Here is a 24108-nt window from a genome sequence, read left to right on the forward strand (position 1 = left end):
GGATTAGTGCCAATTAACTGCCCGTTAACAGGTAGTTAACAGGCAGTTTTTAGCCTAATCCCTATTTTGATTCCTGAAGTGTGGGATTCCCGACGGCTCCAAACCACGCCACGAGGCGGACCGTCGGACTGAAGGGCTTGGAGGGTTCGAGATGTCCGGTGTTCAGGTGAGTGATGGGTGCATGAGTGCAGAGGTAAGTGTGTTTGGTGTGTGTAAAGTGTTTAAATGTTTACTTACCTTTACAGCCTTCCTTCCTTCAGGTCTCGGGAGTCCCTCATCTCAATGGCACAGAAAGCAGAATGTCCGCGAGCTGTCAAAAGTTGCAGCATTCAGCTTTCTGTTCTGGAGAGATCTCTAAATCAGCCTGAGAGAAAGGAATTAACTTAGTGTACAGATTGTCAGTGTTTGACAGCTTCAAAGAGCTGTCAAACGCTGATATTTCATCTGTCAAAAGCTCTTGACAGATGAAATGTCAATCTATGACATCACTTGTTGCCGGGTGGCCCTTAATTGGCCTGCTGAGCCCGCTGGGCGGGCTCAACAAGGTCAATCAAGTGAAAATCAAGTGGACTGGCCACAACTCGATGGAGGCGGGACTACAACCCAAAAAGTTGTAGTCCCGCCTCCTACACGCCTCCAGTATCAAAATCCAGCCCTTTGTGTCCTCTTCACAACTTGCTTTCCCACCTATCTTTGTATTTTCAGCAAGTTTGGCTACATTACACTCGGTCCCTGCATCCAAGTCATTAATATAGATTGTAAACAGCCGAGGGCCCAGCACTGATCCCTGTGGCACCCCACGAGTTACTGTTTGCCAACCTGAAAATGACCCATTTATCCCAAATCTGTTTCCTGTTAGTTAGCCAATTCTCTATCCATGCTAATATATTACCCCCAACCCCATGAGTTCTTATCTTGTGCAGTTACCTTTTATGTGGCACCTTATCAAATGCCTTCTGGAAATCCAAATACATTACATCTACTGGTTCCCCTTTATCCACCCTGCTCGTTACATCCTCAAAGAACTCTAGCAAATTTGTCAAACATGATTTCCCTTTCATAAAACCATGCTGACTCTGCTTGACTGTATTATGATTTTCTAAATGTCCTGTTACTACTTCCTTAATAACGGACTGCAGCATTTTCCCAATGACAGATGTTAGGCTAACTGGTCTGTAGTTTCCTGCTTTCTGTCTCCCTCCTTTCTTGAATAGGAGTGTTACATTTGCGGTTTTCCAACCCGCTGGGACCTCTCCACAATCCAGGTAAATTACAACCAATGCATCCACTATCTCTGCAGCCACTTCTTTTAAGACCCTAGGATGCAGGCCATCAGGTCCAGGGGACATCCACCTGTAGTCCCATAAGTTTGCCTAGTACTTTTACTCTAGTGATAGTCATTGTTTTAAGCTCCCCCTCCCTATAGCTCCTTGATTATCTATTATTATTGGGATGCTTTTAGTGTCTTCTACCGTGAAGACTGATACAAAATATTTGTTCAAAGTCTCTGCCATTTCCGTTTCCCATTATTAATTCCCCAGTCTCATCCTCTAAGGGACCAACGTTTACTTTAGTTACTCTCTTCCTTTTTATATACCTGTAGAAGCTCTTACTGTCTGTTTTTATATTGCTTGTTAGTTTACTCTCATAATCTATCTTCTCTTTATTTTTTTACTCATCCTTTGCTGGTTTCTAAAAATTTCCCAATCCTCTGGCCTACCACTAATCTTCGCATCATTGATACCATCCTTAACTTCCTTAGTTAGCCACGGATGGTTCATTCTTCTCTTAGAGTCTTTCCTTCTCACAGGAATATATTTTTGCTGAGAGTTATGAACTATCTCCTTAAATGTCTGCCACTGCTTATCTACCATCTTACCCTTTAATCTATTTTCCCAGTCCACTTTAGCCAACTCTGTCTTCATACCTTTGTAATTGCCTTTATTTAAGTTTAGGACACTAGTTTCAGACTCAAGTTTCTCACCCTCAAACTGAATTTGAAATTCTAACATGCTATGATCACTCTTCCTTAGAGGATCCTTTACTATGAGATCATTAATTAATCCTATCTCATTACACATTACCAGATCTAAAATAGCCTGTTCCCTGGTTGGTTCCACAATGTATTGTTCTAAGAAACCATCCCGAATACACTCTATGAACTCTTCCTCAAAAGGCTACCTTTGCCAATTTGATTTGTTCAATCTATATGAAGATTAAAATCGCCCATGATTATTGCTGTACTTTTCTTACAAGCCTCCATTATTTCTAAATTTATACTCTGTCCGACAGTGTAGCTACTGTTAGGGGGCCTATAGACTACCCCCACCAGTGACTTCTTACCCTTATTATTTCTTATCTCCACCCAAACTGATTCTACATCTTGATTTTCTGAGTCAATATCATTTCTCACTACTGCACTGATCTCATCCTTTATTAACAGAGCTACCCCACCTCCTTTTCCTTTCTGCCTATCCTTCCGAAATGTCAAATAACAGATCATACCCATTTATTTCTATTTGTGCCGTCAACTCATCTATCTTGTTATGAATGCTATGTGCATTCATAACAAGAGCTTTTCATTTTGTCTTTTTTTTTTAAAACCATTTTTGCCTGCTCTTACTCTACTTTCTGATGCACTCTTATGTTTATACGCTCTGTCCCTTCAGCCACTATTTTGCCAGCGCTCAGAGGGCGGGTTTGGAGGCGGGTCAGAGGTTAAAGTCGTTTTGATTGATGGCGGGTTTTGCACCTGCCATCAACCCGCCTCCAAACAACCTTCCCAAGTGTCGGGTCCACGATTCGCGAATGGACCCGACACCTAGCGGCGGGAAACAGATTAAAGGCAATTAACTGCCTATTAACAGGTATTTGTAGTTTTCAGGATGTTTTTTAATTTTCCAGCTTCTGTGTCGGTTTTCATGACATCCGGACAACACGCTCGTTATGTGTGGCGTGTTGTGAGTCTGGTCTAATGTTTGTGAAAAGATGACAGCTGCAGAAGTGGTGTGAAGGATGCAATGTTGCACATGGTGAGTTTCAGAGCAAAGAAAATGTTGGTTACTGCATTTTTAATACATATACAGATTTCTTTAGCTTACAAGTTTTTAAATCCAACTGTATGTCCAGTGCCACCTCATTGGGACAACCTCTCTCACCAGTGACAGATCGCTTCTGTCATCTCACCTGCAGCTGCCATCTATTCCAGTATATGGAGGGAGTCATTGGAGAGCCTGGGTGCAAGAATTCACCTTTTTGCAGTGATTATCAGTGTTTTCAGCACTTCAATGCTGTCAAACACTGAAAAATCAACTGTCAAAATAAAATTGTGCAGGGTCCCCGGCAGATGACACGTCATCAAATGACGTCATCAGACCCGCTTCCTGTTAATTGGCTGGTAGGGCGGGCTTAACAAGGCCAATCAAGGGAAAATCACATCAGGGAGGCAGCTGGGGGCAGGACCGGAACCCGGAAACCAGCTGACCCGCACCCATCCCAACACCGAGGACAAAATCGCGGCCTTCCTGTCACACTTTGGTTATAATTACCCCTATCGCTACCCTGCATTATTGGTTTCTCCTTTCTCTTTGACTTTTTTAATTTCCTCTCACTTGAACCCTCCCCAACCCTTCCCCCACCAGTTGGTCAGCCAGTACTCCCGGAAACCAGTGGCAATCATATGCTGGGAAAATTGAATTGGGCAGGCTTGACGACCAGTGGGCAGTAGATTAAAAAAAAAGATTTTGTTTGCCCACTGTCCAGTTTTTCAGTATGAACTGGACGGTAGGCAGACAGAAGTCACCCCCAAGTCTTTAGCTTCCTGGGACAAGATGATAGAGTCTACAGGAACTTGTAGTGGAATTCAGACACAGGAAGGTGGAGTTTCCCCCAGGGTGGAATCCTGGCAGCTAGCCAGTGGAAATACATTGGCCAGTTGTCTGGTAGTCCTGGCAGGAGGCCCGGTCCATTTTGAGTGCTGCAGGGCTTCCTGCTGACTTTGGGTCACCGGAATATCAGGCAGCCTGGCCAGCCTCTGGGCTGGAGGAAGGTAGGTTCCATCATGGCAGGGGGTGGGCGACAGTGGGGGTGCCTGATCTGCTGAAGGGAGGGTCCTGAGTGGCAGCATCCCAGGCTGGGTTTGTGGAGCCTGGAGGAGCACTCCTACTCCTCTGGCCCCTCAAAAATGAAGAGGAACTGATCTTATGGGTCCTCTTCATTCCAGCCGCTCTTTCCAATTCAGCCCAAAACTGGCATTTCAATCAGCCTGGCACCCTCTTTAGGCAGCCACTTGGGCCACCTACTCGGAGGACCCCAGCAAAATGGCAATGGTAAATTCTTGCACTCAATTTTCAGATTGCTACCGTCCTGTTTCCGCTAAGCAGGAAGACTGTAAATTCAGCCAGACTTCCCTACAAAAAACTCTTCCTAAATTTAGTGCGGACTTCTTTCAGAGAATGGCTAGTTAGAAAAGTGTATTTAGTCCACTAGTATGGTGTGCTTTATGCTACATTACAAGTATCGTTATGTAATAGATTAAAATTCACAATAAATATTATTCTGTTCGTATACATATTATATGTAAAATAAATCAGCTTTTTGATTTACATTTAGCCTGCTCTCATTAGAGTGATGATCAGTCCGCATTATGGAGACAGGAGAAACAAAGGTGAAGCCATGTGTGAGATTACAGTATCCAGTACAAACATGCTCCCCGTTACTAGATATTGGGCAGTAAAGGTAGAGGCTCTGCTTATGAGAGAGGTTGGTGATGCTGAACCCGAGGGATTATCAAGCGCAGACCCAAAACTTGTCTTACTTTTACTTTGCTCCTCCTGCCAACAACATATTCATACGGTCAATGTGTTTGAGTGCCATTTTTCTAAATATTGCCCTGTGCATAGTTGCTTCTCACTAAAGGGATGTCTTGCATATGTATAAAACCAATGACACAAAGTTTGGAGTTGCTCTGCACTGAATAGGGACAATAGCAACAAATAAAAGACCTGGAGAGCACCGCCCCCCCACTCCCTCGTTATCACCCTTTCCCCCCATTAGCTGCATTTAATTTTGGAAGCTTATTTAAATGAACCAAACCCACACCCCCTTCACCAGAAATGTGTGGGTTTTATTGATGTAGTGATCTTCAAAATCTTCCAATTCTTTAAAATCACTAATGTAAGGTCTGACATGAAGTGAAAAAAAACCTCAGTTGTTGATCTGATATTGTATTAATGACCCTTATCAAGCAGAAATCACTTTTCTCCCCAGTACCTTCACTAACATTTGTTAATTGATTTTTTGGGATGGATAGGTATAGTCAGAACAGCTCTTCCTATCAATTTTGCACCACTTTTACTCAGACTATTTTCTTGTTATAATTATTAAACAGAAACATAATGTTGCTGTCAATTTTACATTCAATATTTCAGTCCATCATGGTTTTTGTCACTTTCCCTTTTGTAAAAATAAGAGATCTTTGTCTGTCAGGAAGTTTCTCTGTAGATGCAAAATCTGAATTATTTCTCTCTGGTGTAAACCCTTAGCTGTGCAAGCCCAGCTTAGCGACTCTTAATCCACCAGAGGGCTCTGAGGGCCCTCATTCCACAGAATTAGTTGGGGGAGAAATTCAGTTGGTTGTGCCACCCGTTAGCGCCTTAAGAGGGCGCTAAGTGGGGCGCGAACCAGCTAGCGCCCAGGCGCGGCGAGACCTGCGCCTCTCGCGAAATTGAGTGGACATTTAGCGGCGGCGCTAAACCGCAACGCCCGCTCAGCTGTGCGCGCAGATCCTGACGTCATTTCATGGTGCAGCGCCCTTGGGGCGCCCCGAACCGGAAATTCAGTGGCACCCCCCTCCTTTCCGCCTGTCGCTCCCAGCGACTGGTTGACTGGAAGGGTTCCCAGTCGCTGTGGGGGCGCTACTTAAAGGGGGCTCTTCCTGGCTTCTTTGTGGTAGCCATTTTTGGACCACTCCTTCTGTGAGAGAGAGAGAGATTTGCAGAGAGACAAAGGGAGAGAGTTCTGCATTGAGTCAGCGCTCGCAGAGGTACTTTTGGCTTCTGACCAGAACTTTGTAGTTGGTTTGCTTTTTCACTGGCATAACCTTGAGTGGCCACATACTATGGGGGCTGCAATGGGTGGGAACGTTGGGCTTCTCCATTACATTGAGAGGGCTCAGAGACGCCAAGAGAGAGTGCCAATCATGGCCAGACGGAGGAGGGCCAACAGGCGTCAGCACATGAGACCTTACCGTCCCAGGGTTTTCCGCCAACAGTTCTCCTACCTCAACATGTCTGAGGAGCAGTGTTTTCAGAGGCTGCGATTCAGCAGGGTGGTGGTCACTGAGCTCTGCCACCTGCTTCAGCCAGATCTGCAGCCTCAACTGAGGAGCAGGACATCTCTGTCGGTGGCAGAGAAGGTCACAGTGGCTCTCAACTTCTATGCCACCGGCTCCTTCCAATCCGCTACTGTGGACATTGCCAATATCTCCCAGTTCGCGGTGCATTGCTGCATCCGTCAAGTCACGAATGCCCTCTTTAAAAGGAGACATCAGTACATTTCCTTCCCCATGACCCTGGACAAGCAGCAAAAGCGCACAATAGGATTTGCAAGAATAGCGGGCCGCGCCATTGACTGCACGCATATGGCTTTGCGGGCGCTGCAAGAGAATGCCGAGGATTACCGCAACCGGAAGGGGTTCCATTCGTTGAACGTCCAGTTGGTCTGTGACCACAGACAGCTGATAGTCGCTGTAAATGCCTGCTTTCCAGGCAGCAGCCACGACGCCTTCATCCTGTGCCAGACTTCTGTGGCAGACCTTTGAGGCCCCCGGCTCACCCAGGAGGCTGGCTTCTCGGTGACAAGGGCTATCCTCTGTGCACTTGGCTGATGACCCCGCTCCGTGCACCCAGCACCCCTGCTGAAGAACGATACAACGAGAGCCATCAAGCGACCAGGAACATCATTGAGCACACAATCGGCGTGCTCAAGCAATGGTTCCGTTGTCTGGACCATTCCGGTGGGAGCCCTTCAGTACTCACCTGAGCGAGTCTCCCATTTTGTTGTTGCATGCTGCATGACCTGGCAATCCTCAGGACTCAGCCACTGCCACCAGACATTGGAGCACCAGCAGAGGAGGAGGAGGAAGAGCACCAAGACGGGAGGGAGGCACAAAGTGCAAGGGCTGTCCGTCAGCGGCTTATAGCAAGTTGGTTCTAGGCCCCCTCTGAGGGAATGGCTTCTGCCATTCAAAGAACATGAATGGAACCGTGCCGCAACCCCTAAGCCGGTCAAGGCAACAAATAGTTCAAAGAGCAAACACGCACATTCTGAATAAAGACACTTCTTCATTTAACAAACTGTGTGCCCTTCCCGCATGACAAAGTGATAGAGAGAAACCCCCAAAAAAGCAGTCAGACGCATAACTGGCTCTCACAACCTGGAGACAATGAACAAAACAGTAACCAAAAAATGACCACGGTCCTCGGCCTTCAATAAAACATTTAACAGCATTTTGCCACACCTCCTACTTTTTGCCCTTCGAGGGTGATCTGCTTTGCTTGCGAGATTCGCCCCTTCCCACCCTGCAGCTCCTCCGCAATGGGACCCCAGTGGCTGCAGCAAGGCTGGGGGAAGGCTGCTGAGTGTCAGAAACTGAGACTGCAGATGCCCTTGAGGGACGGCCTGGACCAGCTCTGGGCTTGGAGGGCCCGGCTGCTGACTGCTCCAACTCTGCATGGGCGGCAGCAGTCTGTCCTACAGGTGGTGGCAGTGGAGAAGTGACAGTGTTGGCAGCAGGAATGCTATCATCCTGACAGAGGACAGCAACTCCCTGGCCAGACGACACACTGGCACTCCCACAGGGCAGCACTGGAGCATGCGGAGCAATCTGCTGAAGCACAGACTGCTGGCCTGCTGCGGCACGGCGAGGGCCCCGGCAATTCATGCCCGATCCAGCGAGGGTGGCAACAGTCAGTGCTCGTGTGGCCTCAAACTGCGTCTGCATGAGACCAGCCACTGACTGCATTGCACCACTAAGCACTTGCGTGGCAGCCGCCTGTGCTGCGCCGAAGTCCTGGAGACTCCTTGCCTGTGCTGCGCCGAAGTCCTTGCCAGTGACTCAATGGATTTGGGCATCCTTGCCACTGCAGCCATGAGCTCAGTGTGCCTGTGCTCCACCTGGGCACTCATTTCAGCGAGGAGCCGCACCTCTTCTGCGCTCACTGTAGCAGGACTGGAGGCCAGACTCTCCCTCTGGGGAGAAGGCCACCGAGCTTCCCTACCCGACCCCGCGTTGCTGCAGCCCGCTGGGCCCCGGAGCTTCACCCTCCTCAGACCCTGCCCCCCCTGCTCCCCTCCAGGGAAGACGTGTCCCCATTATGGCCATGGGCTGCCTCGGCTGAGGATGGCACTGTTGGTCCGGCTTCCTCCTCCTCGTCGCCTTTAGAGTCACTCACAGTGGCAGCTTGAGGGCCCGCCTCCTCACCTGGCGAATCAGCATCTGAAAGCAGGGAGGTACAAGAGTGGCTTTAGCGTGAGGACAGGGCGGCAGCGAGCGAGGCATGAGTGCTGCAATGCACTGTATTGGTTCGATTGTGGCAAAGGATGCTGGTGTGAGGCACAAGTGGAAGGAGAGAGGTCAAAAAGGTGATGACCTTACCATTGCTGTCCAGAACGGGGTCGGCATCTCCAGTGGCGACGGGGCCAATCATCCAGCCTGCCATAATCCGCTGGACTCGCTGCTCCAGATCGGTGAGCTCTTTAAGGTGAGGCCGGCCTCCTCCGGTCCGTTGCTGCTGCCTCCTGTTATGGGCCAGCTTGCCCTGCAAGAGAAAGGACGGGCTCTGAATACAGTGTGAAGCCCTGATATTGGCTGCACTGCCTCCCATGGTGGAACAGTGTGAAGCCCAGATCTTGGCTGCACTGCCTCCCATGGTGGAATAGCCCTTACAGTGTGAAGCCCTGATCTTGGCTGCACTGCCTCCCATGGTGGAATAGCCCTTACAGTGTGAAGCCCTGATCTTGGCTGCACTGCCTCCCATGGTGGAATAGCCCTTACAGTGTGAAGCCCTGATCTTGGCTGCACTGCCTCCCATGGTCGATTAGCCCTTAGTGTGTAAATTGCTGAATGTGCGTGTGAGTTTCATGAAAGGCCCATAGCTGTTGGATGAGGGCTGGGCATTGGGGCTTTCAGGACCCTTTGGCCATAAAGTTAGGTGGACATGCAGGGATGAAGAGGATTCTGAAAAGGGTAATCATCCTGACGACCCGAGTGAGGTCGTTGAACTTCCTGCGTTGCACAGGGGTCCTAGGCACCATGCTACTGGAGGTCACTCTGTGAGCCACCTCCCTCCAAGCTTTGCGATAGTCATTGGGCAGCGGCCTCCTGCCACTGTCCGGGAACAGGATAGATCGCCTGCGCTCCGCCGCGCCAACCAGAACCTGCAAGGCCCCCTCGCTGAACCGCTGCGCTCGCTCCCTGGCCCTCTCCATGGTCCTAGGCATAAGAATGTGGCAGCAGGTCTGTCCAGGCCGAGAATCAGGGCTCCAATGCGCAGGGTGTGGCTGCAATCTAAGATCGAACCTCCCCTTTAAGAGCTGACCGGCGCCAGCGTGTCTGCGTGCAATTGCTAACTGGCCGCACCTGCGCTGCGCCCGCCCTCGGTGGTAGCGCCTTGCTTCTCAGGCTTAGCGCCTTAAGACAGTCGTGCAGTGCCTGTTTTAGCGAAGCAGGTCAATTTAGCAGTAGGTGGCGATAATTTGCGCCGGGCGCAAAATTCCGCGCCCGCTCGATACTTACGCCCCAAACGGGGCGATACTGAATTTCTCCCCCGTTGTCTCCTAAAAATATAGGGGGAGAAATTCGGTACCTTAGCGCCTCCCAATAGCGCCTCAGGGGGGGACTAACGGGGCGCTACCGGCTTTGCAACCGGGCGCGGCAATAGTACCGACGCCTGCAAAATTGACGTGGAGGTTTGCGGCGGTGGTAACCACTAGTGCCATGATCTCCTGCGCCCGGAGGTTGTGACGTCATCTGGCTGCGCATCGCCCCAGCTCAGAAATTCACTCTCGCCCTCTGCCTGAGCACCTGCCGTTAGCAACAACAGGTAGAGGAGGCAGTATGCAGTCGGATGAGCGATGGAGGAACGTTATATAAAGGCATCAACATCCAATTTAATTTTAGCTGGCAAAGAATGCTGCCTTGTCAGTTTGACATAGGCAAACAGGCGTTTTGAGTGATTTCAGCGTTTTTCACTTGAAGGAGTCTTATGCCTCAGAAAAATTATTCAGTTTCAGTTAGGTGAGATTTTAAGGTGCAACGTTTCCATACTTTAATGGTGGGGGGGGGGGGGCTGTACTGGAACAGGACCTCGCCCTCCAGCGTCAACGTCGGAGGCAGCGAGAAAGATTGCAAAATGTGGCCAGAGGGAGGAGGGCCAACAGGGCTCTCAACAGAAGGCCTTACCCTCCCAGGGTACTCCGGCAGCATGGCTCTGACATCAATTTCACCGAGGAACAGTGTCTTAGAAGGCTCCGCTTCACCAAGGACATGGTCACAGAGCTCTGCCACCTCCTGCAGTCAGATCTTGATCCTCACATCAGGAGCACCAGGGCTCTCTCAAGGTCATAGTCGTCCTCAATTTCTACGCCCGCGGATCCTTCCAACAGGAGACATATCTAACATATCGCAGTTTACCACCCATTGCTGCATCCGCGAGGTCACAGATGCTCTCTACAGAAGAAGGGACTACATTTCCTTCCCCATGACCAGAGAGAAGCAGCGCGAGCATTCATGTGGCTTTGCCAGGATAGCGGGCTTCCCCATGGTGCAGGGTGCCATTGACTGCACCCACGTCGTTTTGCGGGCACCCTGCAACAATCCTGAGGTATTCCGTAACCACAAAGGCTACCACTCACTTAATGAGCAGTTGGTGTGTGGCCACACAGCGAATCCTCACCGTCAATGCCTGCTATCCTGGCAACAGCCACGATGCCTTCTTCCTGCACCAGACTAGTGTGCCAGCACTCTTCCAGCCACCACATCAAGCTCGCGGCTGGCTGCTGGGAGACAAGGGGTATCCTCTCTCCACCTGGCTCACTTCCCTTCGCAACCCCAATGCTTGTGCCCAGCACTCATATAATGAGAGCCATGCTGCCACCAGGAACATCATTGAGCAGACCATCGGAGTGCTTAAGCAACGTTTCTGCTGCCTTGACCACTTGGGAGAAGCCCTCCAGTACTCGGCTGTGCGAGTGTCCCTTTTCGTCATGGTCTGCTGCATGCTGCACAACTTGGCCATCATGAGGGCCCAGCCATTGCCACCAGGCATAGCTGCACCACCTCAGGAGGAGGAGGAGGAGGAGAAGGAACAGGAGCACGAGCAGAAGCGACGGAGGAGTCAGCCACTCTAAAGGCCTTGTGGAAGGGCGGTCCGTGACCGCCTCATCAGACTTTGGTTGCAATGAATTCGAGGCCACTTCCCGATTGCTCAGCCCGTTCCCATCATTCCATCAATTTCTCATTCCATACCACACCCCAAAGTTGAAATGAGACACAGCGCCATTTCTGCAACATTCCAATAATAAATTTATCCAAAATCAGTAACCACATATACACAACAACAATATGAACTAATCACTCTTGTGCAAACCCTTACTTCCCCTCTTTACAGTGCCTTTTCCTAATCTGCTGCTCCTACGTAGTGACTCCCCAGTGGCTACAGCAGGGCTGGAGGAAGGCTGCCAAGTGTCGGTGCCAGAGACCACAGATGGCCTTGCAGGATGCCCTCGGCTAGCTCTGGGCCTAGAAGGCCCGGCTGTAGACTGCACCATCTCAGCATGGGCGGCGGCAGTCTGGGCTGGCTGGATGACAGGCAGCAACAAGTGCAATGGCGGAGTGGCAGTGGTGAGATCAGGAATGCTGTCATCCTGAGAGAGAATAGCAGGTTCCTGCTCCACTGACCCACTGCCACTCCCCTGGGACAGCACCTCAGCATCCCTACCAATCTGCTGGAGCAGAGATTGCTGGCCTGCTGCGACACTGTGTGATCCCCGGTGGACTGTGATGGACCCAGCGATGATTGCAGCAGTCAGAGCTTGTATCGCATCAAGCTGAGACTGCATGAGAGCAGTCTGAGACTAGATGGCACCAACCATTGACTGCATAAGACATTGTGTCGCTTCCGCCTGTGCTGCAATGGAAGCTGCCACATCGCCCATGACACGTGTCAGGACGTCTAGATCCGCACGGTCTCTCTGGGAGTCCACCATCCTCTGCAGAGTGGAAATGATGGGCTCCATGGTGTGTGCAGAGCTCTGTGCAATGTTGGAGGTGGACTCCTCCACGCTCCTTACCATTGCTGAGGCGCACTCGGGCACCCTTGCCATTGCACCTATCCTCTCGGAGTGCATGGCCAGCACCCTTCTTGTGAATACCACCCCGTCGAGGTCTTCATCTGAGTCCCGTGCAGCAGAACTCATGCGCAAACTCACCCTCCGGGGAGCTAGCTCCCAAGATCCCCTTTCCTCCTGGCCTTGCTGCAGCCCACTTGTCCCCAGTGCATCACCCAGTGCAGAACCCTCTACTCAACTTGCCTCTAAATATCGAGTAGTGTGTAAAGATCTGAGGAGGTGCCTGCGGGTGAGAGATGCAGTGACGCGGTGCTTTGCTCCTCCTCCTCCTCTTCCTCACTTTCAGTGGGGGACTCAGGGACAGGCTGGTCATCTGGTTGCTGATTCTCTGAAAGCATAGTATAGCTTTGGTCTCCTTATTTAAGGAGGGATATACTTGCATTGGAGGCAGTTCAGAGAAGGTTCACGAGGTTGATTCCTGAGATGAAGGGGTTGTCTTATGAAGAAAGGTTGGGCCTATACTCATTGGAGTTTAGAAGAATGAGAGGAGATCTTATTGAAACATATAAGATGCTGACGGGGCTCGACAAGGTAAATGCAGAGAGGATGTTTCCGCTCGTGGGGAAATTTATAACTAGGGGCATAGTTTCAGAATAAGGGGTCGCCCATTTAAAATGGAGATAAGGAAGAATTTCTTCTCTCAGAGGGTCGTGAATCTGTGGAATTCTCTACCCCAGAGAGCTGTGGAGGCTGGGTCACTGAATATATTTAAGGTGAAGATAGACAGATTTTTGAACGATAAGGGAGTCGAGGGTTATGGGGAGCGGGCAGGGAAGTGGAGTTGAGGCCAAGATCAGATCAGCCATGATCTTATTGAGTGGCGGAGCAGGCTCGAGGGGCCAAATGGCCTATTCCTGCTCCTATTTCTTATGTTCTTATAAAGGCACAAGACTTGCGTTAAGGTGTGGGCAGGGGGGCAGGAAGGGAGCAAGGAATGCAGACAGTATCAGGAGCTGGAAAGTGGGAAAGGCTTGTGGCGTGAGGGGGAAGTGGGATGAGAGAGGGAGAGGGGATGAACATACCGTTGTTGCCCCCAAGGGGGTCAACATTGCCGACGGCCACGGCACCCACCACCTGCTGCCCAATAAGTCACAGCGCTCGCTCCTCCAGGTCTGAAAGCTGCTGGAGCTATGCATCGCCCCGCCTATTTTCTGCTGCTCCCTCCTATTGTGGGCCATCTTGGCCTGCAAGAGAAACGAATGTGTGTGAGTCAGAGTCCAGCTATGTGTTTGGGAGATATGCCTGCTGTAGTTCAATAGCTGTAAATGTAGGCAAGGTGTGAGATGTGAATGTGAGTTTGAGTAGGTGCAGATGCTTGGTGGGTGAGTGGTGGTTTGTGCAATGTGTACAGACTGAGGTTCAGATGTTGGTATGTAGAACCTGTTGAAGCATGTACTCACCTTGACCACGAGTGAGGTCGTTGAATTTCTTCCGGCACTGTGTCAGGCTGCATACGACCACACTACTGGCCGAGACCTCCTGGGCCACTTCCCTCCACATTGCCCTGAAGACCTGGGGCAATGGCCTCCTTTCAGTGTCTGGGAACAGCACTGGCCTCCTTCGCTCCACTCCCGCGACCAATGCCTCGTCTGTGAAACGACGAGTTGTCTCCCTGGGATGGGGATCAGCCATGATCTCACTGAATGGCGGAGCAGGCTCGAGGGGCCGAATGGCCTACTCCTGCTCCTATCTTCTATCACGATCAGGGGGTTGAGTTGGTTGCAGGTCGCCTTCACAGCCAGCAATGCTGATAATGAGGATCTGCACAATGATGCAACCTCCCCTTTAAGAGCTGGAAGGGGTCAGTGTGAAGGATCATTCCTGATTGTATTGCTCCTGAAATTCATTATCGCTCTGCTGGTAGCCGCTCCCCCCCCCTCCCCCCGTAGCGCCCTACTGAGGTCATTAGCGCTTGATTTAGCGCTCCAGCTTTTTCCAGGAGCGCTAACGGCCAATTTAGGGGATGCTCAGATTAATTAACGCCTGGCGTTAATTTTTCAGGATTTCAAAAATTAGCGCCCCAAACAGGACGATACCGAATTTCTCCCCCATTAATTTTACATAAAGGATCTATAAAATCAAGGCTCTCAATTGCAAATGTATACCTTTACTTTAAAATTGTAATAATTCCATGTATTGTATAAACTGGATGAAATTCAGAGACAGAGCCAAGTGTAGCCAATTTGTGAGTCACATTCATGACTCACTCAATCATGGTCATTGCTAACTTTGCAGACCAACAGCCCCTCCCCCCATTACTATCCAGCTCAGTTGTATTTTTCAAGTAGTATATCACAAGCAAAAGCACTGTATCGATCAGATGATTAGGCTTTTAAAATGAATTCTGTGTAGACTCAATGTATTAATAAGTAAAAATGGTCATTAATATTAGCTTAAAGCAGATAGCCAGATGAGAGAATTACTGAGGTTTCAGAATATCTAGTACTGCATCCAAATAAAATTATATTTAAATATATTTTCCAATTTAATAAATTACTTTTTGTTTCTTTGAAGGATAGAGAATTTTATTATCACGCAGCAAAATCTTTGGCTCAAAGATTGTTCATGTAGAATCATATATAGGATCTTACAGCACAAATGGAGACCATTTAGTCCACTGTGCTTGTATCAGCAATCTGAAAGAGCTAGCCACTTAGTCCCATTCCCCTGCCTTTTCCCCATATTTGAGTTACTAACCACGTAAATATTCCTGTAGGTTTCCTTTGGTCATGAGTTCTGTGACAATGTAAACAGGTTCCTCAATCGAACATATGGCATATAGCTGGATTAGCTTTGGATGGCTGATATTCTTCATAGTTTTTACTTCCTCAACAAACACGTCCTCATTCATATCATCTGTGGAAATAAAATGTCTTATTCAATATTTTAACTGACTTCCTTTGTCAATTTTTTAAAAATGCTCAGTGCTGTGAAGAGCGATACTGTTACATACAGTATATGAACTGTATGCAACAGTTCGCTAACCATGGGTAGTGAGTTAGAATATGAAGACTTTACTCACACCCACACAGCACTATACGGCAAATTCAGTAATCCTGAACTCCCACAGAATCTCACTAGACAGAAGCAGCGGAGAAAAAAATATTACGCACTGGAGGTCTGATCCTCCAACCTGTGCTCCCATCGAACAAACCTCTGGGCTGGAAGCATAGAGTAAGCTCTCATACCTCGCAAACAGGTACTCATTTTATTTCAGCAGTGTTATAGATCTTGCACATTTGGCAAAAAAATGATCAAAGATCACTGCAAGAACTACAGCTGGCTGAGAGTGTGTTACAAGGCTGTGACAAATTCAGGTTAACGTGTTTTGGATAACATTGTAAAACTGCAAGAGAAAATAACGAGTGGCATGTGAATTCCATCTGAATCCAAGAGTGCATTCTGAAACCTTTTTATTCATTAGAGGTTCCGCCTTCCCCCGCCCCCGTCCACTCTAGTCCCATTTTCCTGATCTTTCATGTTTTCTTCAATATTTTTGTTCAAATGCTTATCTAAGTCCCTCTTAAACTGTTATTGAATCAGCTTCAATAGTTTGTGGCAATTAATAACCTTTACACAAAAGACAATGCTGCTAACTTCCCTGGTTTTTTACTTTGCTGAGCACCATCACTTCCAAGTTCCCCTCCAGGTCACACACATTCCTGGCTTGGATATGTAAAACATTATTTTCTTGGTATGTGGGCGGTGCTGCCAAAGCCGCATTTAATTGCCCATCCTTAGTTGCCCTGAGAAGGTGGTGATGGGCCTTCACCTTGAATAACTGCATTCCTTGCAGTGATGGTGTGATGGTGCTCCCACCATGATGTTAGGTAGGGAATTCCAGGATATGACACAGTGACAACAAAGGAACGGCAATGTACATCCAAGTCAGAATAGTGTGTGACTTGGGAGGGGAACTTGGAGGTGGTGGTGTTCCCATGACATTGCTGCTCGTGTCCTTCTCAGTGGTAGCAGTCTCGGGAAACGCCTTCTGTTGAAGTAATGTTGGAAGTTGCTGCAGTGCATCCTGTAGATTGTACATACTGCAATCACAGTGCACTGGTGATGAAGGGAGTGTGGATACTGAGTCCAAGGGTTGCGGCACCGATCAAATAAACTGCTCTGTTATGAATGGTGTCAAGCTTCTTAAGTGTTGTTGCTGCTTCACCCACCCAAGCGAATGGTGAGTATTCGATCAAAGTCCTGTCTTGAGCCTTGTAGTTGGTGGAGAGGCTTTGAAGAGTCAGGGGGTGAGCCACTTGTTGCAGAGTACCCAAGCCTGACTTTGGTCTGTTAGTCATAATGTTGATGGTGCTGGTCCAGTTATGCTTCTGGTCAATGAGAACTCACCATTCCTTCATCATTGCTCGGTCAATAGCCTGGAAATTCCTGCCTAATACCACTGTGGGAGCCACCAGCACAAGGACTGCAGTGATTCAAGGAGAAGGCCCACGACCGCCATCTCAGGACAACTAGGAATGGTCCAAGAAATGTGATTGGCTGTGTCGTCCACATCCCAAGAACAACTATAAAAGCACTAATTGATACTGGATGTACCATATTTAGAACATTTTGACACTATCGTATGAGGGGTGATCTTACCATGTTCAGCCATAAAGAGATTAGGAGGAGAAATAGGTTTTACTTCATGGGTGTTTTTACAAAAGCTTTTTTAGGAACAATGGGAAGTGAGAAATATATTTCCCCATGACATTATTATTCCATTCTGCTTCTAGTCTACATATTTTTTGGTGATTTTGCCAAATTCTCTGTTGATTAACTGCAAGATCTACTTCTATAGTTTGTGAACTCTACAAATGCAGTTTATATAGGGATAACTTTGGGCATTTTGGGAGTCTCGTATCGGGCATGCGGACGATGTGACCCGTCCATCGGAGCCGATCGAACGTGGTCAAAGCGTCGATGCTGGGGATGTTGGCCTGAGTGAGAACACTGATGTTGGTGCGCCTATCCTGCCAATGGATTTGCAGGATCTTGCGGAGGCAGCGTCGGTAGTACCTCTCCAGTGCTTTGAGATGCCCGCTGTACATGGTCCATGTCTCTGAGGCATACAGGAGGGCGGGAATCACTACTGCTTTGTAGACCATGAGCTTAGTGCCGAGTTTGAGGTCCTGGTCTTCAAACACTCACTTCCTCAGGCGACCAAAGGCTCGGAGCTCCGACAAGGCAAGAGAGCCCCAGGTGGGTAGTGGAAACTCTTCAAGGACACCCTCAAAGCCTCCTTGAAAAAGTGCAACATCCCCACCGACTCCTGGGAATCCCTGGCCCAAGACCGCACAAAGTGGAGGAGAAGCATCCAGGAAGGCGCCGAACACCTTGAGTCTCTTCGCCGGGAGCAAGCAGAAGCCAAGCGCAAGCAGCGCACATCAACCCAAGCACCCCACCCACCCGCTCCCTCGGCCACCGTCTGCCCCACCTGTGACAGAGACTGTAGGTCCCGCATTGGACTCATTAGTCACCGAGAACTCATTTTTAATGTGGTTCTGAGGGACTGCCTAAGAAGAAGAATTTTGTGAGGTGAGACTCTTGGTGTGGAGCCTTACTAGACAGGAGCATTGGTTGGAGACAGGGCTTTGGAACTATAGGGCTGATTCTGTGACCTACATTGTGACTAGCAAGGCTCAACACAGGCTCATCACTGGGAGTGGAGCCTCAGAAAAGGATCCTGCCTTATTGTCACTTTAGTCACATTAATTTAGAAAATTACATCTTATATCAGGCTATTCATATCCTAGAGGGAAAGAAAGGATCTTCAGATTTTAGAAATCTATAGCTAACTTTTACTCTTCACCGTTTATTGGAAAGTTTCATACTGTTGAGAATCTGTTCTTCCAAACGCTTTTGTTCAATTTGCACCCAAGCCTATCTTCTGTACATCACACACCTCATCTCATAAACACATCATGTCACAAACCCTTTTTAAGCATTTTGATCGCCACATGTTGATTTTCCTTCCAAACACCTTCCCAGACTTCTCCAAAGTGACCACCTCCCAGTTTTCGCAGCAAAGTAAATTCTTCTCTGGGCCTCTCCCATTCATCAGCTTTATAAACATTCTGCTGCAAGTAAGCCAAAACATTAATACACTTTTAATATTTGCTTTTCAAAACCCATTGACTTTTTACTTATATATTTAATTAAAAAAAAGGAAAGGCACTGTAAGATTCTACAGTCAAACTGTGGGACATTGATATTTACTCAACCAGAATCCAATTTAATAACATTTGTAAATCATCATTGAACAAATTAGTATTGAGAGGGAGGAGGTACTAGCGGTTTTAGCGAGCTTAAAAGTGGATAAATCCCCAGGCCCAGATGAGATGTATCCCAAGCTGCTGTGTGAGGCAAGGGAGGAGATTGCAGGGGCTCTGACAGAAATTTTCAGAACCTCTCTGGCCACAGGGGAGGTGCCAGAGGACTGGAGGACAGCCAACGTAGTACCATTATTCAAGAAGGGTAGTAGGGATAAACCAGGGAATTACAGGCCAGTGAGCCTAACATTAGTGGTAGGGAAATTATTGGAAAAAATTCTGAGGGACAGAATTAGTCTCCACTTGGAGACTTTGTCAGGGGGAGATCATGTCTAACCAATTTGATTGAATTTTTCAAGGGGGTGACTAGGTGTGTGGATGAGGGTAGTGCAGTTGATGTAGTCTACATGGACTTCAGTAAGGCTTTTGACAAAGTCCCGCATGGGAGACTGGTCAAGAAGGTTAGAGCCCATGGGATCCAAAATTGGCTTAGTGGCAGGAGGCAGAGGGTGATGGTCGAACGTTGTTTTTGTGACTGGAAGCCTGTGTCCAGTGGTGTACCGCAGGGGTTGGTGCTGGGTCCCTTGCTGTTTGTAGTGTACATTAATGATTTAGATATGAATGTAGGAGGTATGATCAGTAAGTTCGCAGATGACATGAAAATTGGTGGAGTGGGAGGGAAGCCTCAGGCTATAGGACGATATAGACGGGTTGGTCAGATGGGCAGAACAGTGGCAAATGGAATTTAACCCTGAAAAGTGTGAGGTGGTGCATTCTGGGAGGACTAACAAGGCACAGGAATACACAATGAATGGTAGGACCCTAGAAAGGACAGAGGATCAGAGGGACCTTGGTGTGCATGTACATAGATCCCTGAAGGCAGCAGGGCAGGTAGATAAGGTGGTTAAAAAGGCATATGGGATACTTGCCTTCATTAGCCGAGGCATAGAATACAAGAGCAGGGATGTTATGATGGAGCTGTACAAAATGCTAGTTAGGCCACAGCTGGAATACTGTGTGCAGTTCTGGTCGCCACACTATAGGAAGGATGTGATTGCATTGGAGAGGGTGCAGAGGTGATTCATCAGGATGTTACCTGGGCTGGAGTGCTTCAGCTATGAACAGAGACTGGACAGGCTGGGGTTGTTTTCATTAGAGCAGAGAAGGTTGAGGGGGGACCTGATTGAGGTGCACAAAATTGAGGGGCATAGATAGGGTAGATAGAAAGGAACTTTACCCCTTAGTAGAGGGGTCAATAACCAGGGGGCATAATTTCAAGGTAAGGGGCAGGAGGTTTAGAGGGGATTTGAGGAAAAACTTTTTCACCCAGAGGGTGGTTGGAATCTGGAACTCACTGCCTGAAAGGGTGGTAGATGCAGGAACCCTCAACATTCAAGAAGCATTTAGATGAGCACTTGAAATGCCATAGCATACAAGGCTATGGACCAAGTGCTGGAAAATGGGATTAGAATAGATAGGGCTTGATGGCCGGCGCGGACACGATGGGCCGAAGGGCCTCTTTCTGTGCTGTATAACTCTGACAAATTCCTGTATTTAGTAGTAAGGTAAGCCTGGTTGCACACAGGATAATAAAATATTTAGATTATCCTAGAAATGATCAAGAGCTCCACAAAAGTCATCATGGCTCAGTATGTATCAATTGCACACCTAAGTCAAAAGGCATCAGCTGAGGCTCAGTTGGTAGCACACTCGCCTGAGTCAGAAGGTTGTGGGTTCAAGTCCCACTCCAGGGACTTGAGCACATAAAGCTAGGCTGACACTCCAGTGTAGTGCTGAGGGAGTGCTGCACTGTCGGAGGTGCTGTCTTTCGGATGAGACATTAAACCGAGGCCCCGTCTGCTCTCTCAGCTGGATGTAAAAGATACCATGGCACTATTTCAAAGAAGAGCAGGGGAGTTATCCCTGGTGTCCTGGCCAATATTTATCCCTCAATCAACATAACAAAAACAGTTTATCTGGTCATTATCACATTGCTGTTTGTGGGAGCTTGCTGTGCACAAATTGGCGCTATATAAATGCAAGTCTTTCTTTTTATCACTACAGACATAGTAATCCATCTCGATATTTCAGTGCAGTACTGAGGGACAGCTGTGTTGTTAGAGATGCCAGGGACAATTTTCCTCTTGGGTGCGCCTCGGGAATACTCCATTCCCAGCAGCCAGTAGTATGGCTGCAGGCTTCTTAAACCTGCAGCTATGCCCCTGTTACTACCCTTGGCTGCAAGTGCAAGGCTCTGCCTGGGGGTAGGCCTGCACTAGTGATGGGTCCCGGGCAGGAAAACTGGCTGATTTGCTGCCTTCACAGGTGCAGTGCACTAGCATCTTTGATGAGGCCGGGGGTGGGGATGGGGGTGGGGGGCGTGCGGGGGGTGAGGAACAGGATGCAGAAAAATGGCCCTACCATCTGAGACCGCACCCACCTGCTCAGGTGGATGTAAAGGTCCTATGGTGTTCCCTGAAGAAGAGAGTTCCTATGGTGTCCTGGCCATTCTTAAACCAATACTATCAAAAAGCAGACTACCCAGTAAGTCATTTATTTGCTGTTTGTGAGATGTTGCTGTATACAAATTGTCTGACACATTTGCCTACAATAATAACAGTAACTGCACTTCAAAATTTATCCATTGGTTGTGAAGCACTTTGGGATGTCCTGGGGACATGATAAGGTACTATCTAAATGCAAGTCCTTTCTTCTTTCTAAACTACATCTCACACTTCTACAATAGCAAAATACTGCGGATGCTGGAAATCTGAAATAACAGAAAACGCTGGAAAAACTCAGCAGGCCAGGCAGCATCCGTGAAGAGAGAAACAGGCAGCATCCGTGGAGAGAGAAACAGGCAGCATCCGTGAAGAGAGAAACAGAGTTAACGTTTCAGGTCTGGGACCCTTCATCAGAACTGGAAAAAGCTGGAGATGTAACAGATATTAAGCAGGTGCAGAGACTGGCGGGGGGGGGGGGGGGGGGGGGCGGAGGGGAGGAAGGAATTGAAGGAACATACTGCACATTTGTAGGAGGCATTTCTACATTTGGCTTCTCAAGGCACATTCACAAAGCAATGATAAGTTCAGATAAAATATCTAATTTACAGCAAAATTGTAAATTTTACAATTTGGCAGAGTGGGGAAATCTTGTTCCTGAAATACAACTCATGGAATGCTCAGGTAACTTGAACATGTCCATTTGGGGATGCCCCTCTATGCCAGGTTCTAGTGCTGCAGTTGTTTTGTAATCACAGATATCTTGTTACTTAAGTTACAGCCTTGGGGGACTGAAGTAAATTAGGCTGCATATAATGATCCGGATATTCCGATCCCTACGGGTGTGTACGCGAATGCTCTTGACAGATCGGACGCCTGCCCTGGAGAAGGGCCTCTGCGGGCAGAGAGTTCTGCTTTCTGGAGAAACTCCGCCCGCAGAAAACCCTTAGAATTCTTACGCCTGGAACCAGGTGCAAGGCCTGCTTTTACCAGGATAAGAGTTGAAAAACGTAAACAAAAAAATTTTCACTCATTATTTTTAGCCCCATAAAAAACTTTAATTATTTTTTCAAAAAATTAAATTTTTGTTTAAAATATTTAATTTATTGTAATTTCAACTAATTTTAAAAAGGTGATTAAAAAAAAATTATTTAAAGTTTTACTATGTTTTTGGGGTGATCTCCATTCATATATTTGACAGGTCTATCTGTCAAGTGTATGAAGGGAGATTCCCTTCTTCTTTTGGCTCCCCATGGCCCACGTGATCCCAGGGACGCTTGCGAACTGCCTGCGCCTCTGGGATACGTGGGCCCTGCGCACTTGGAGTTTGGAGAGGCCCAGAATCGGAAGTATAGGCGCCTCAGGAGCCCTCGGGTAAGTTCGTAGGTTCGCATGCAGGAGGCCTCCGGTTGGAAAATACGGCCCATTGACTCTGTCCTCCTCTCCCATATTTTAGAGTCTCTGAGATAGGGTTTTGATCCTGCCCAGGACACCCCTGAATAAAAGTAGACATCAAGACCACAGTTACAAAATTACTGCAAAAACACGAGAGATTTTTGTAAATATTGGATGCTTAATGACTTCTTGTATCATTTATCTTTACAGCTAATGTTGTGTAATGATCCGGAGGGACTGGCCTGTGGCGGGAAGTTGGGTATGTAAAGCAAAACCCAGAAGATTATGTGGAGAGAGAGGATAAAGGCTATGTGCTGTTGAGTTCCTGATCTGTACCACAGTTCCCATTTATTATTAAACACACTCTGTTCTGTACATAACCATGCCTGGAGTTTATTTAGAAGTTGAAGATTCTGTTATTTGGTGATAGACGTGTACACTCACAGCCTGACTGCTCACAGATGATCTGCTGACGAGGTAATCTGAGAGTAGCTGGATTGTGAGTGAATCAGCTCCAAGAATCAATAGTTGTTTTACCAAAATCCCTGTGTTTTTTATTCTAAAACGTAATTTTTTCTAAGCGCCTTGAGACGTCTTACTACATTAAAGGCGCTATATAAATGCAAGTAGATGTTGTTGTTTCCTGAGCTTTATGTTCATTTTTAAAGCCATGAAATTTGGGAAATTGTTGCAATCAGCCAGGCAACATCATTAGACCAGAAACGGTGGAAGTATGAAAAATCGTTCCATAGTTTCCAGATCACACAAGGATGATAATACAATTTTAGATAATCAGTCCACAGCACATTCCGTCATCTTAGTTACTCACAGAAGCTTTTGGAAAAGCCTCCCTGAATGTAGTAAGGTTGTACAGCGCAAACCTGGAAACATGCACACCTTTCTGTACAGTTTTCTTTTACACAGCATGAACTCCCAGTACATACCTTTATGCAAGGTTTTGTTAACGGAAACCCAAGGATCTTCCAATTTGTTTTGTAGAATTCCAAAAGATCATTAATTGCAGAAAACCTTTGGTTCTCATGAAGAAAAAATATTCCTTCGGGTGAGGTAAATATCCGAAAGTGATGCACTTTATCATTTAGAGCTGCAGGTGCAAAAAAACTATTTTAAACTTACAATTTACAACACATTACTCCTTGTTCCATCTTTCATCCTTGATAACTGGACCAGCACAACAATGAGTAGCAGGAGAGGGGACAGTCTAGACTGGAGATTGCTCATCAGCAACGGTGCTCTATGATTAGCTAGTAGTAGATAGTGTGATTTAATATCAGTTCTTCCCTCGTCCCTCTAAAAGTTGTAACATTTTCCTCCTACGGGCTTATCTGTCTGTGCAGCAATATTGTAAACATCCATGTGCAAAATAGCTTCACAGTGACCAGAGCAGTTCTTTGCCCCACTTGTTGAAAATGGATCAAATTTACCCTGAGTTTCTGATGTTCATTATACGTGCTCACCATTTGAGCTACCGGATGACACAAAAGCATTATGTTCATTTCAATGTCTGTGAA

General features: G+C 47.7%; 1 protein-coding gene across 1 annotated transcript in view; it reads right to left on the reverse strand.

Annotated features, from left to right (window-relative positions):
• LOC147108725 (tyrosine-protein kinase Srms-like) overlaps positions 1-24108 on the reverse strand; it is an 87850-nt gene that overhangs the window by 16554 nt on the left and 47188 nt on the right. Inside the window, exons 3-5 of the mRNA XM_086005482.1 lie at positions 23521-23681; positions 18344-18488; positions 15106-15264 (exon numbers count right to left, since the gene is read on the reverse strand). Of these exons, the coding sequence (XP_085861608.1) occupies positions 15106-15264; positions 18344-18488; positions 23521-23681 (465 nt within the window). The remainder of the gene's footprint in view (positions 1-15105; positions 15265-18343; positions 18489-23520; positions 23682-24108) is intronic.

The sequence above is a fragment of the Somniosus microcephalus genome, chromosome 13 (genome assembly GCF_052327205.1).
Source record: "Somniosus microcephalus isolate GS21.2 chromosome 13, FLI_Smic_1.0, whole genome shotgun sequence".
NCBI lineage: Eukaryota > Metazoa > Chordata > Chondrichthyes > Squaliformes > Somniosidae > Somniosus > Somniosus microcephalus.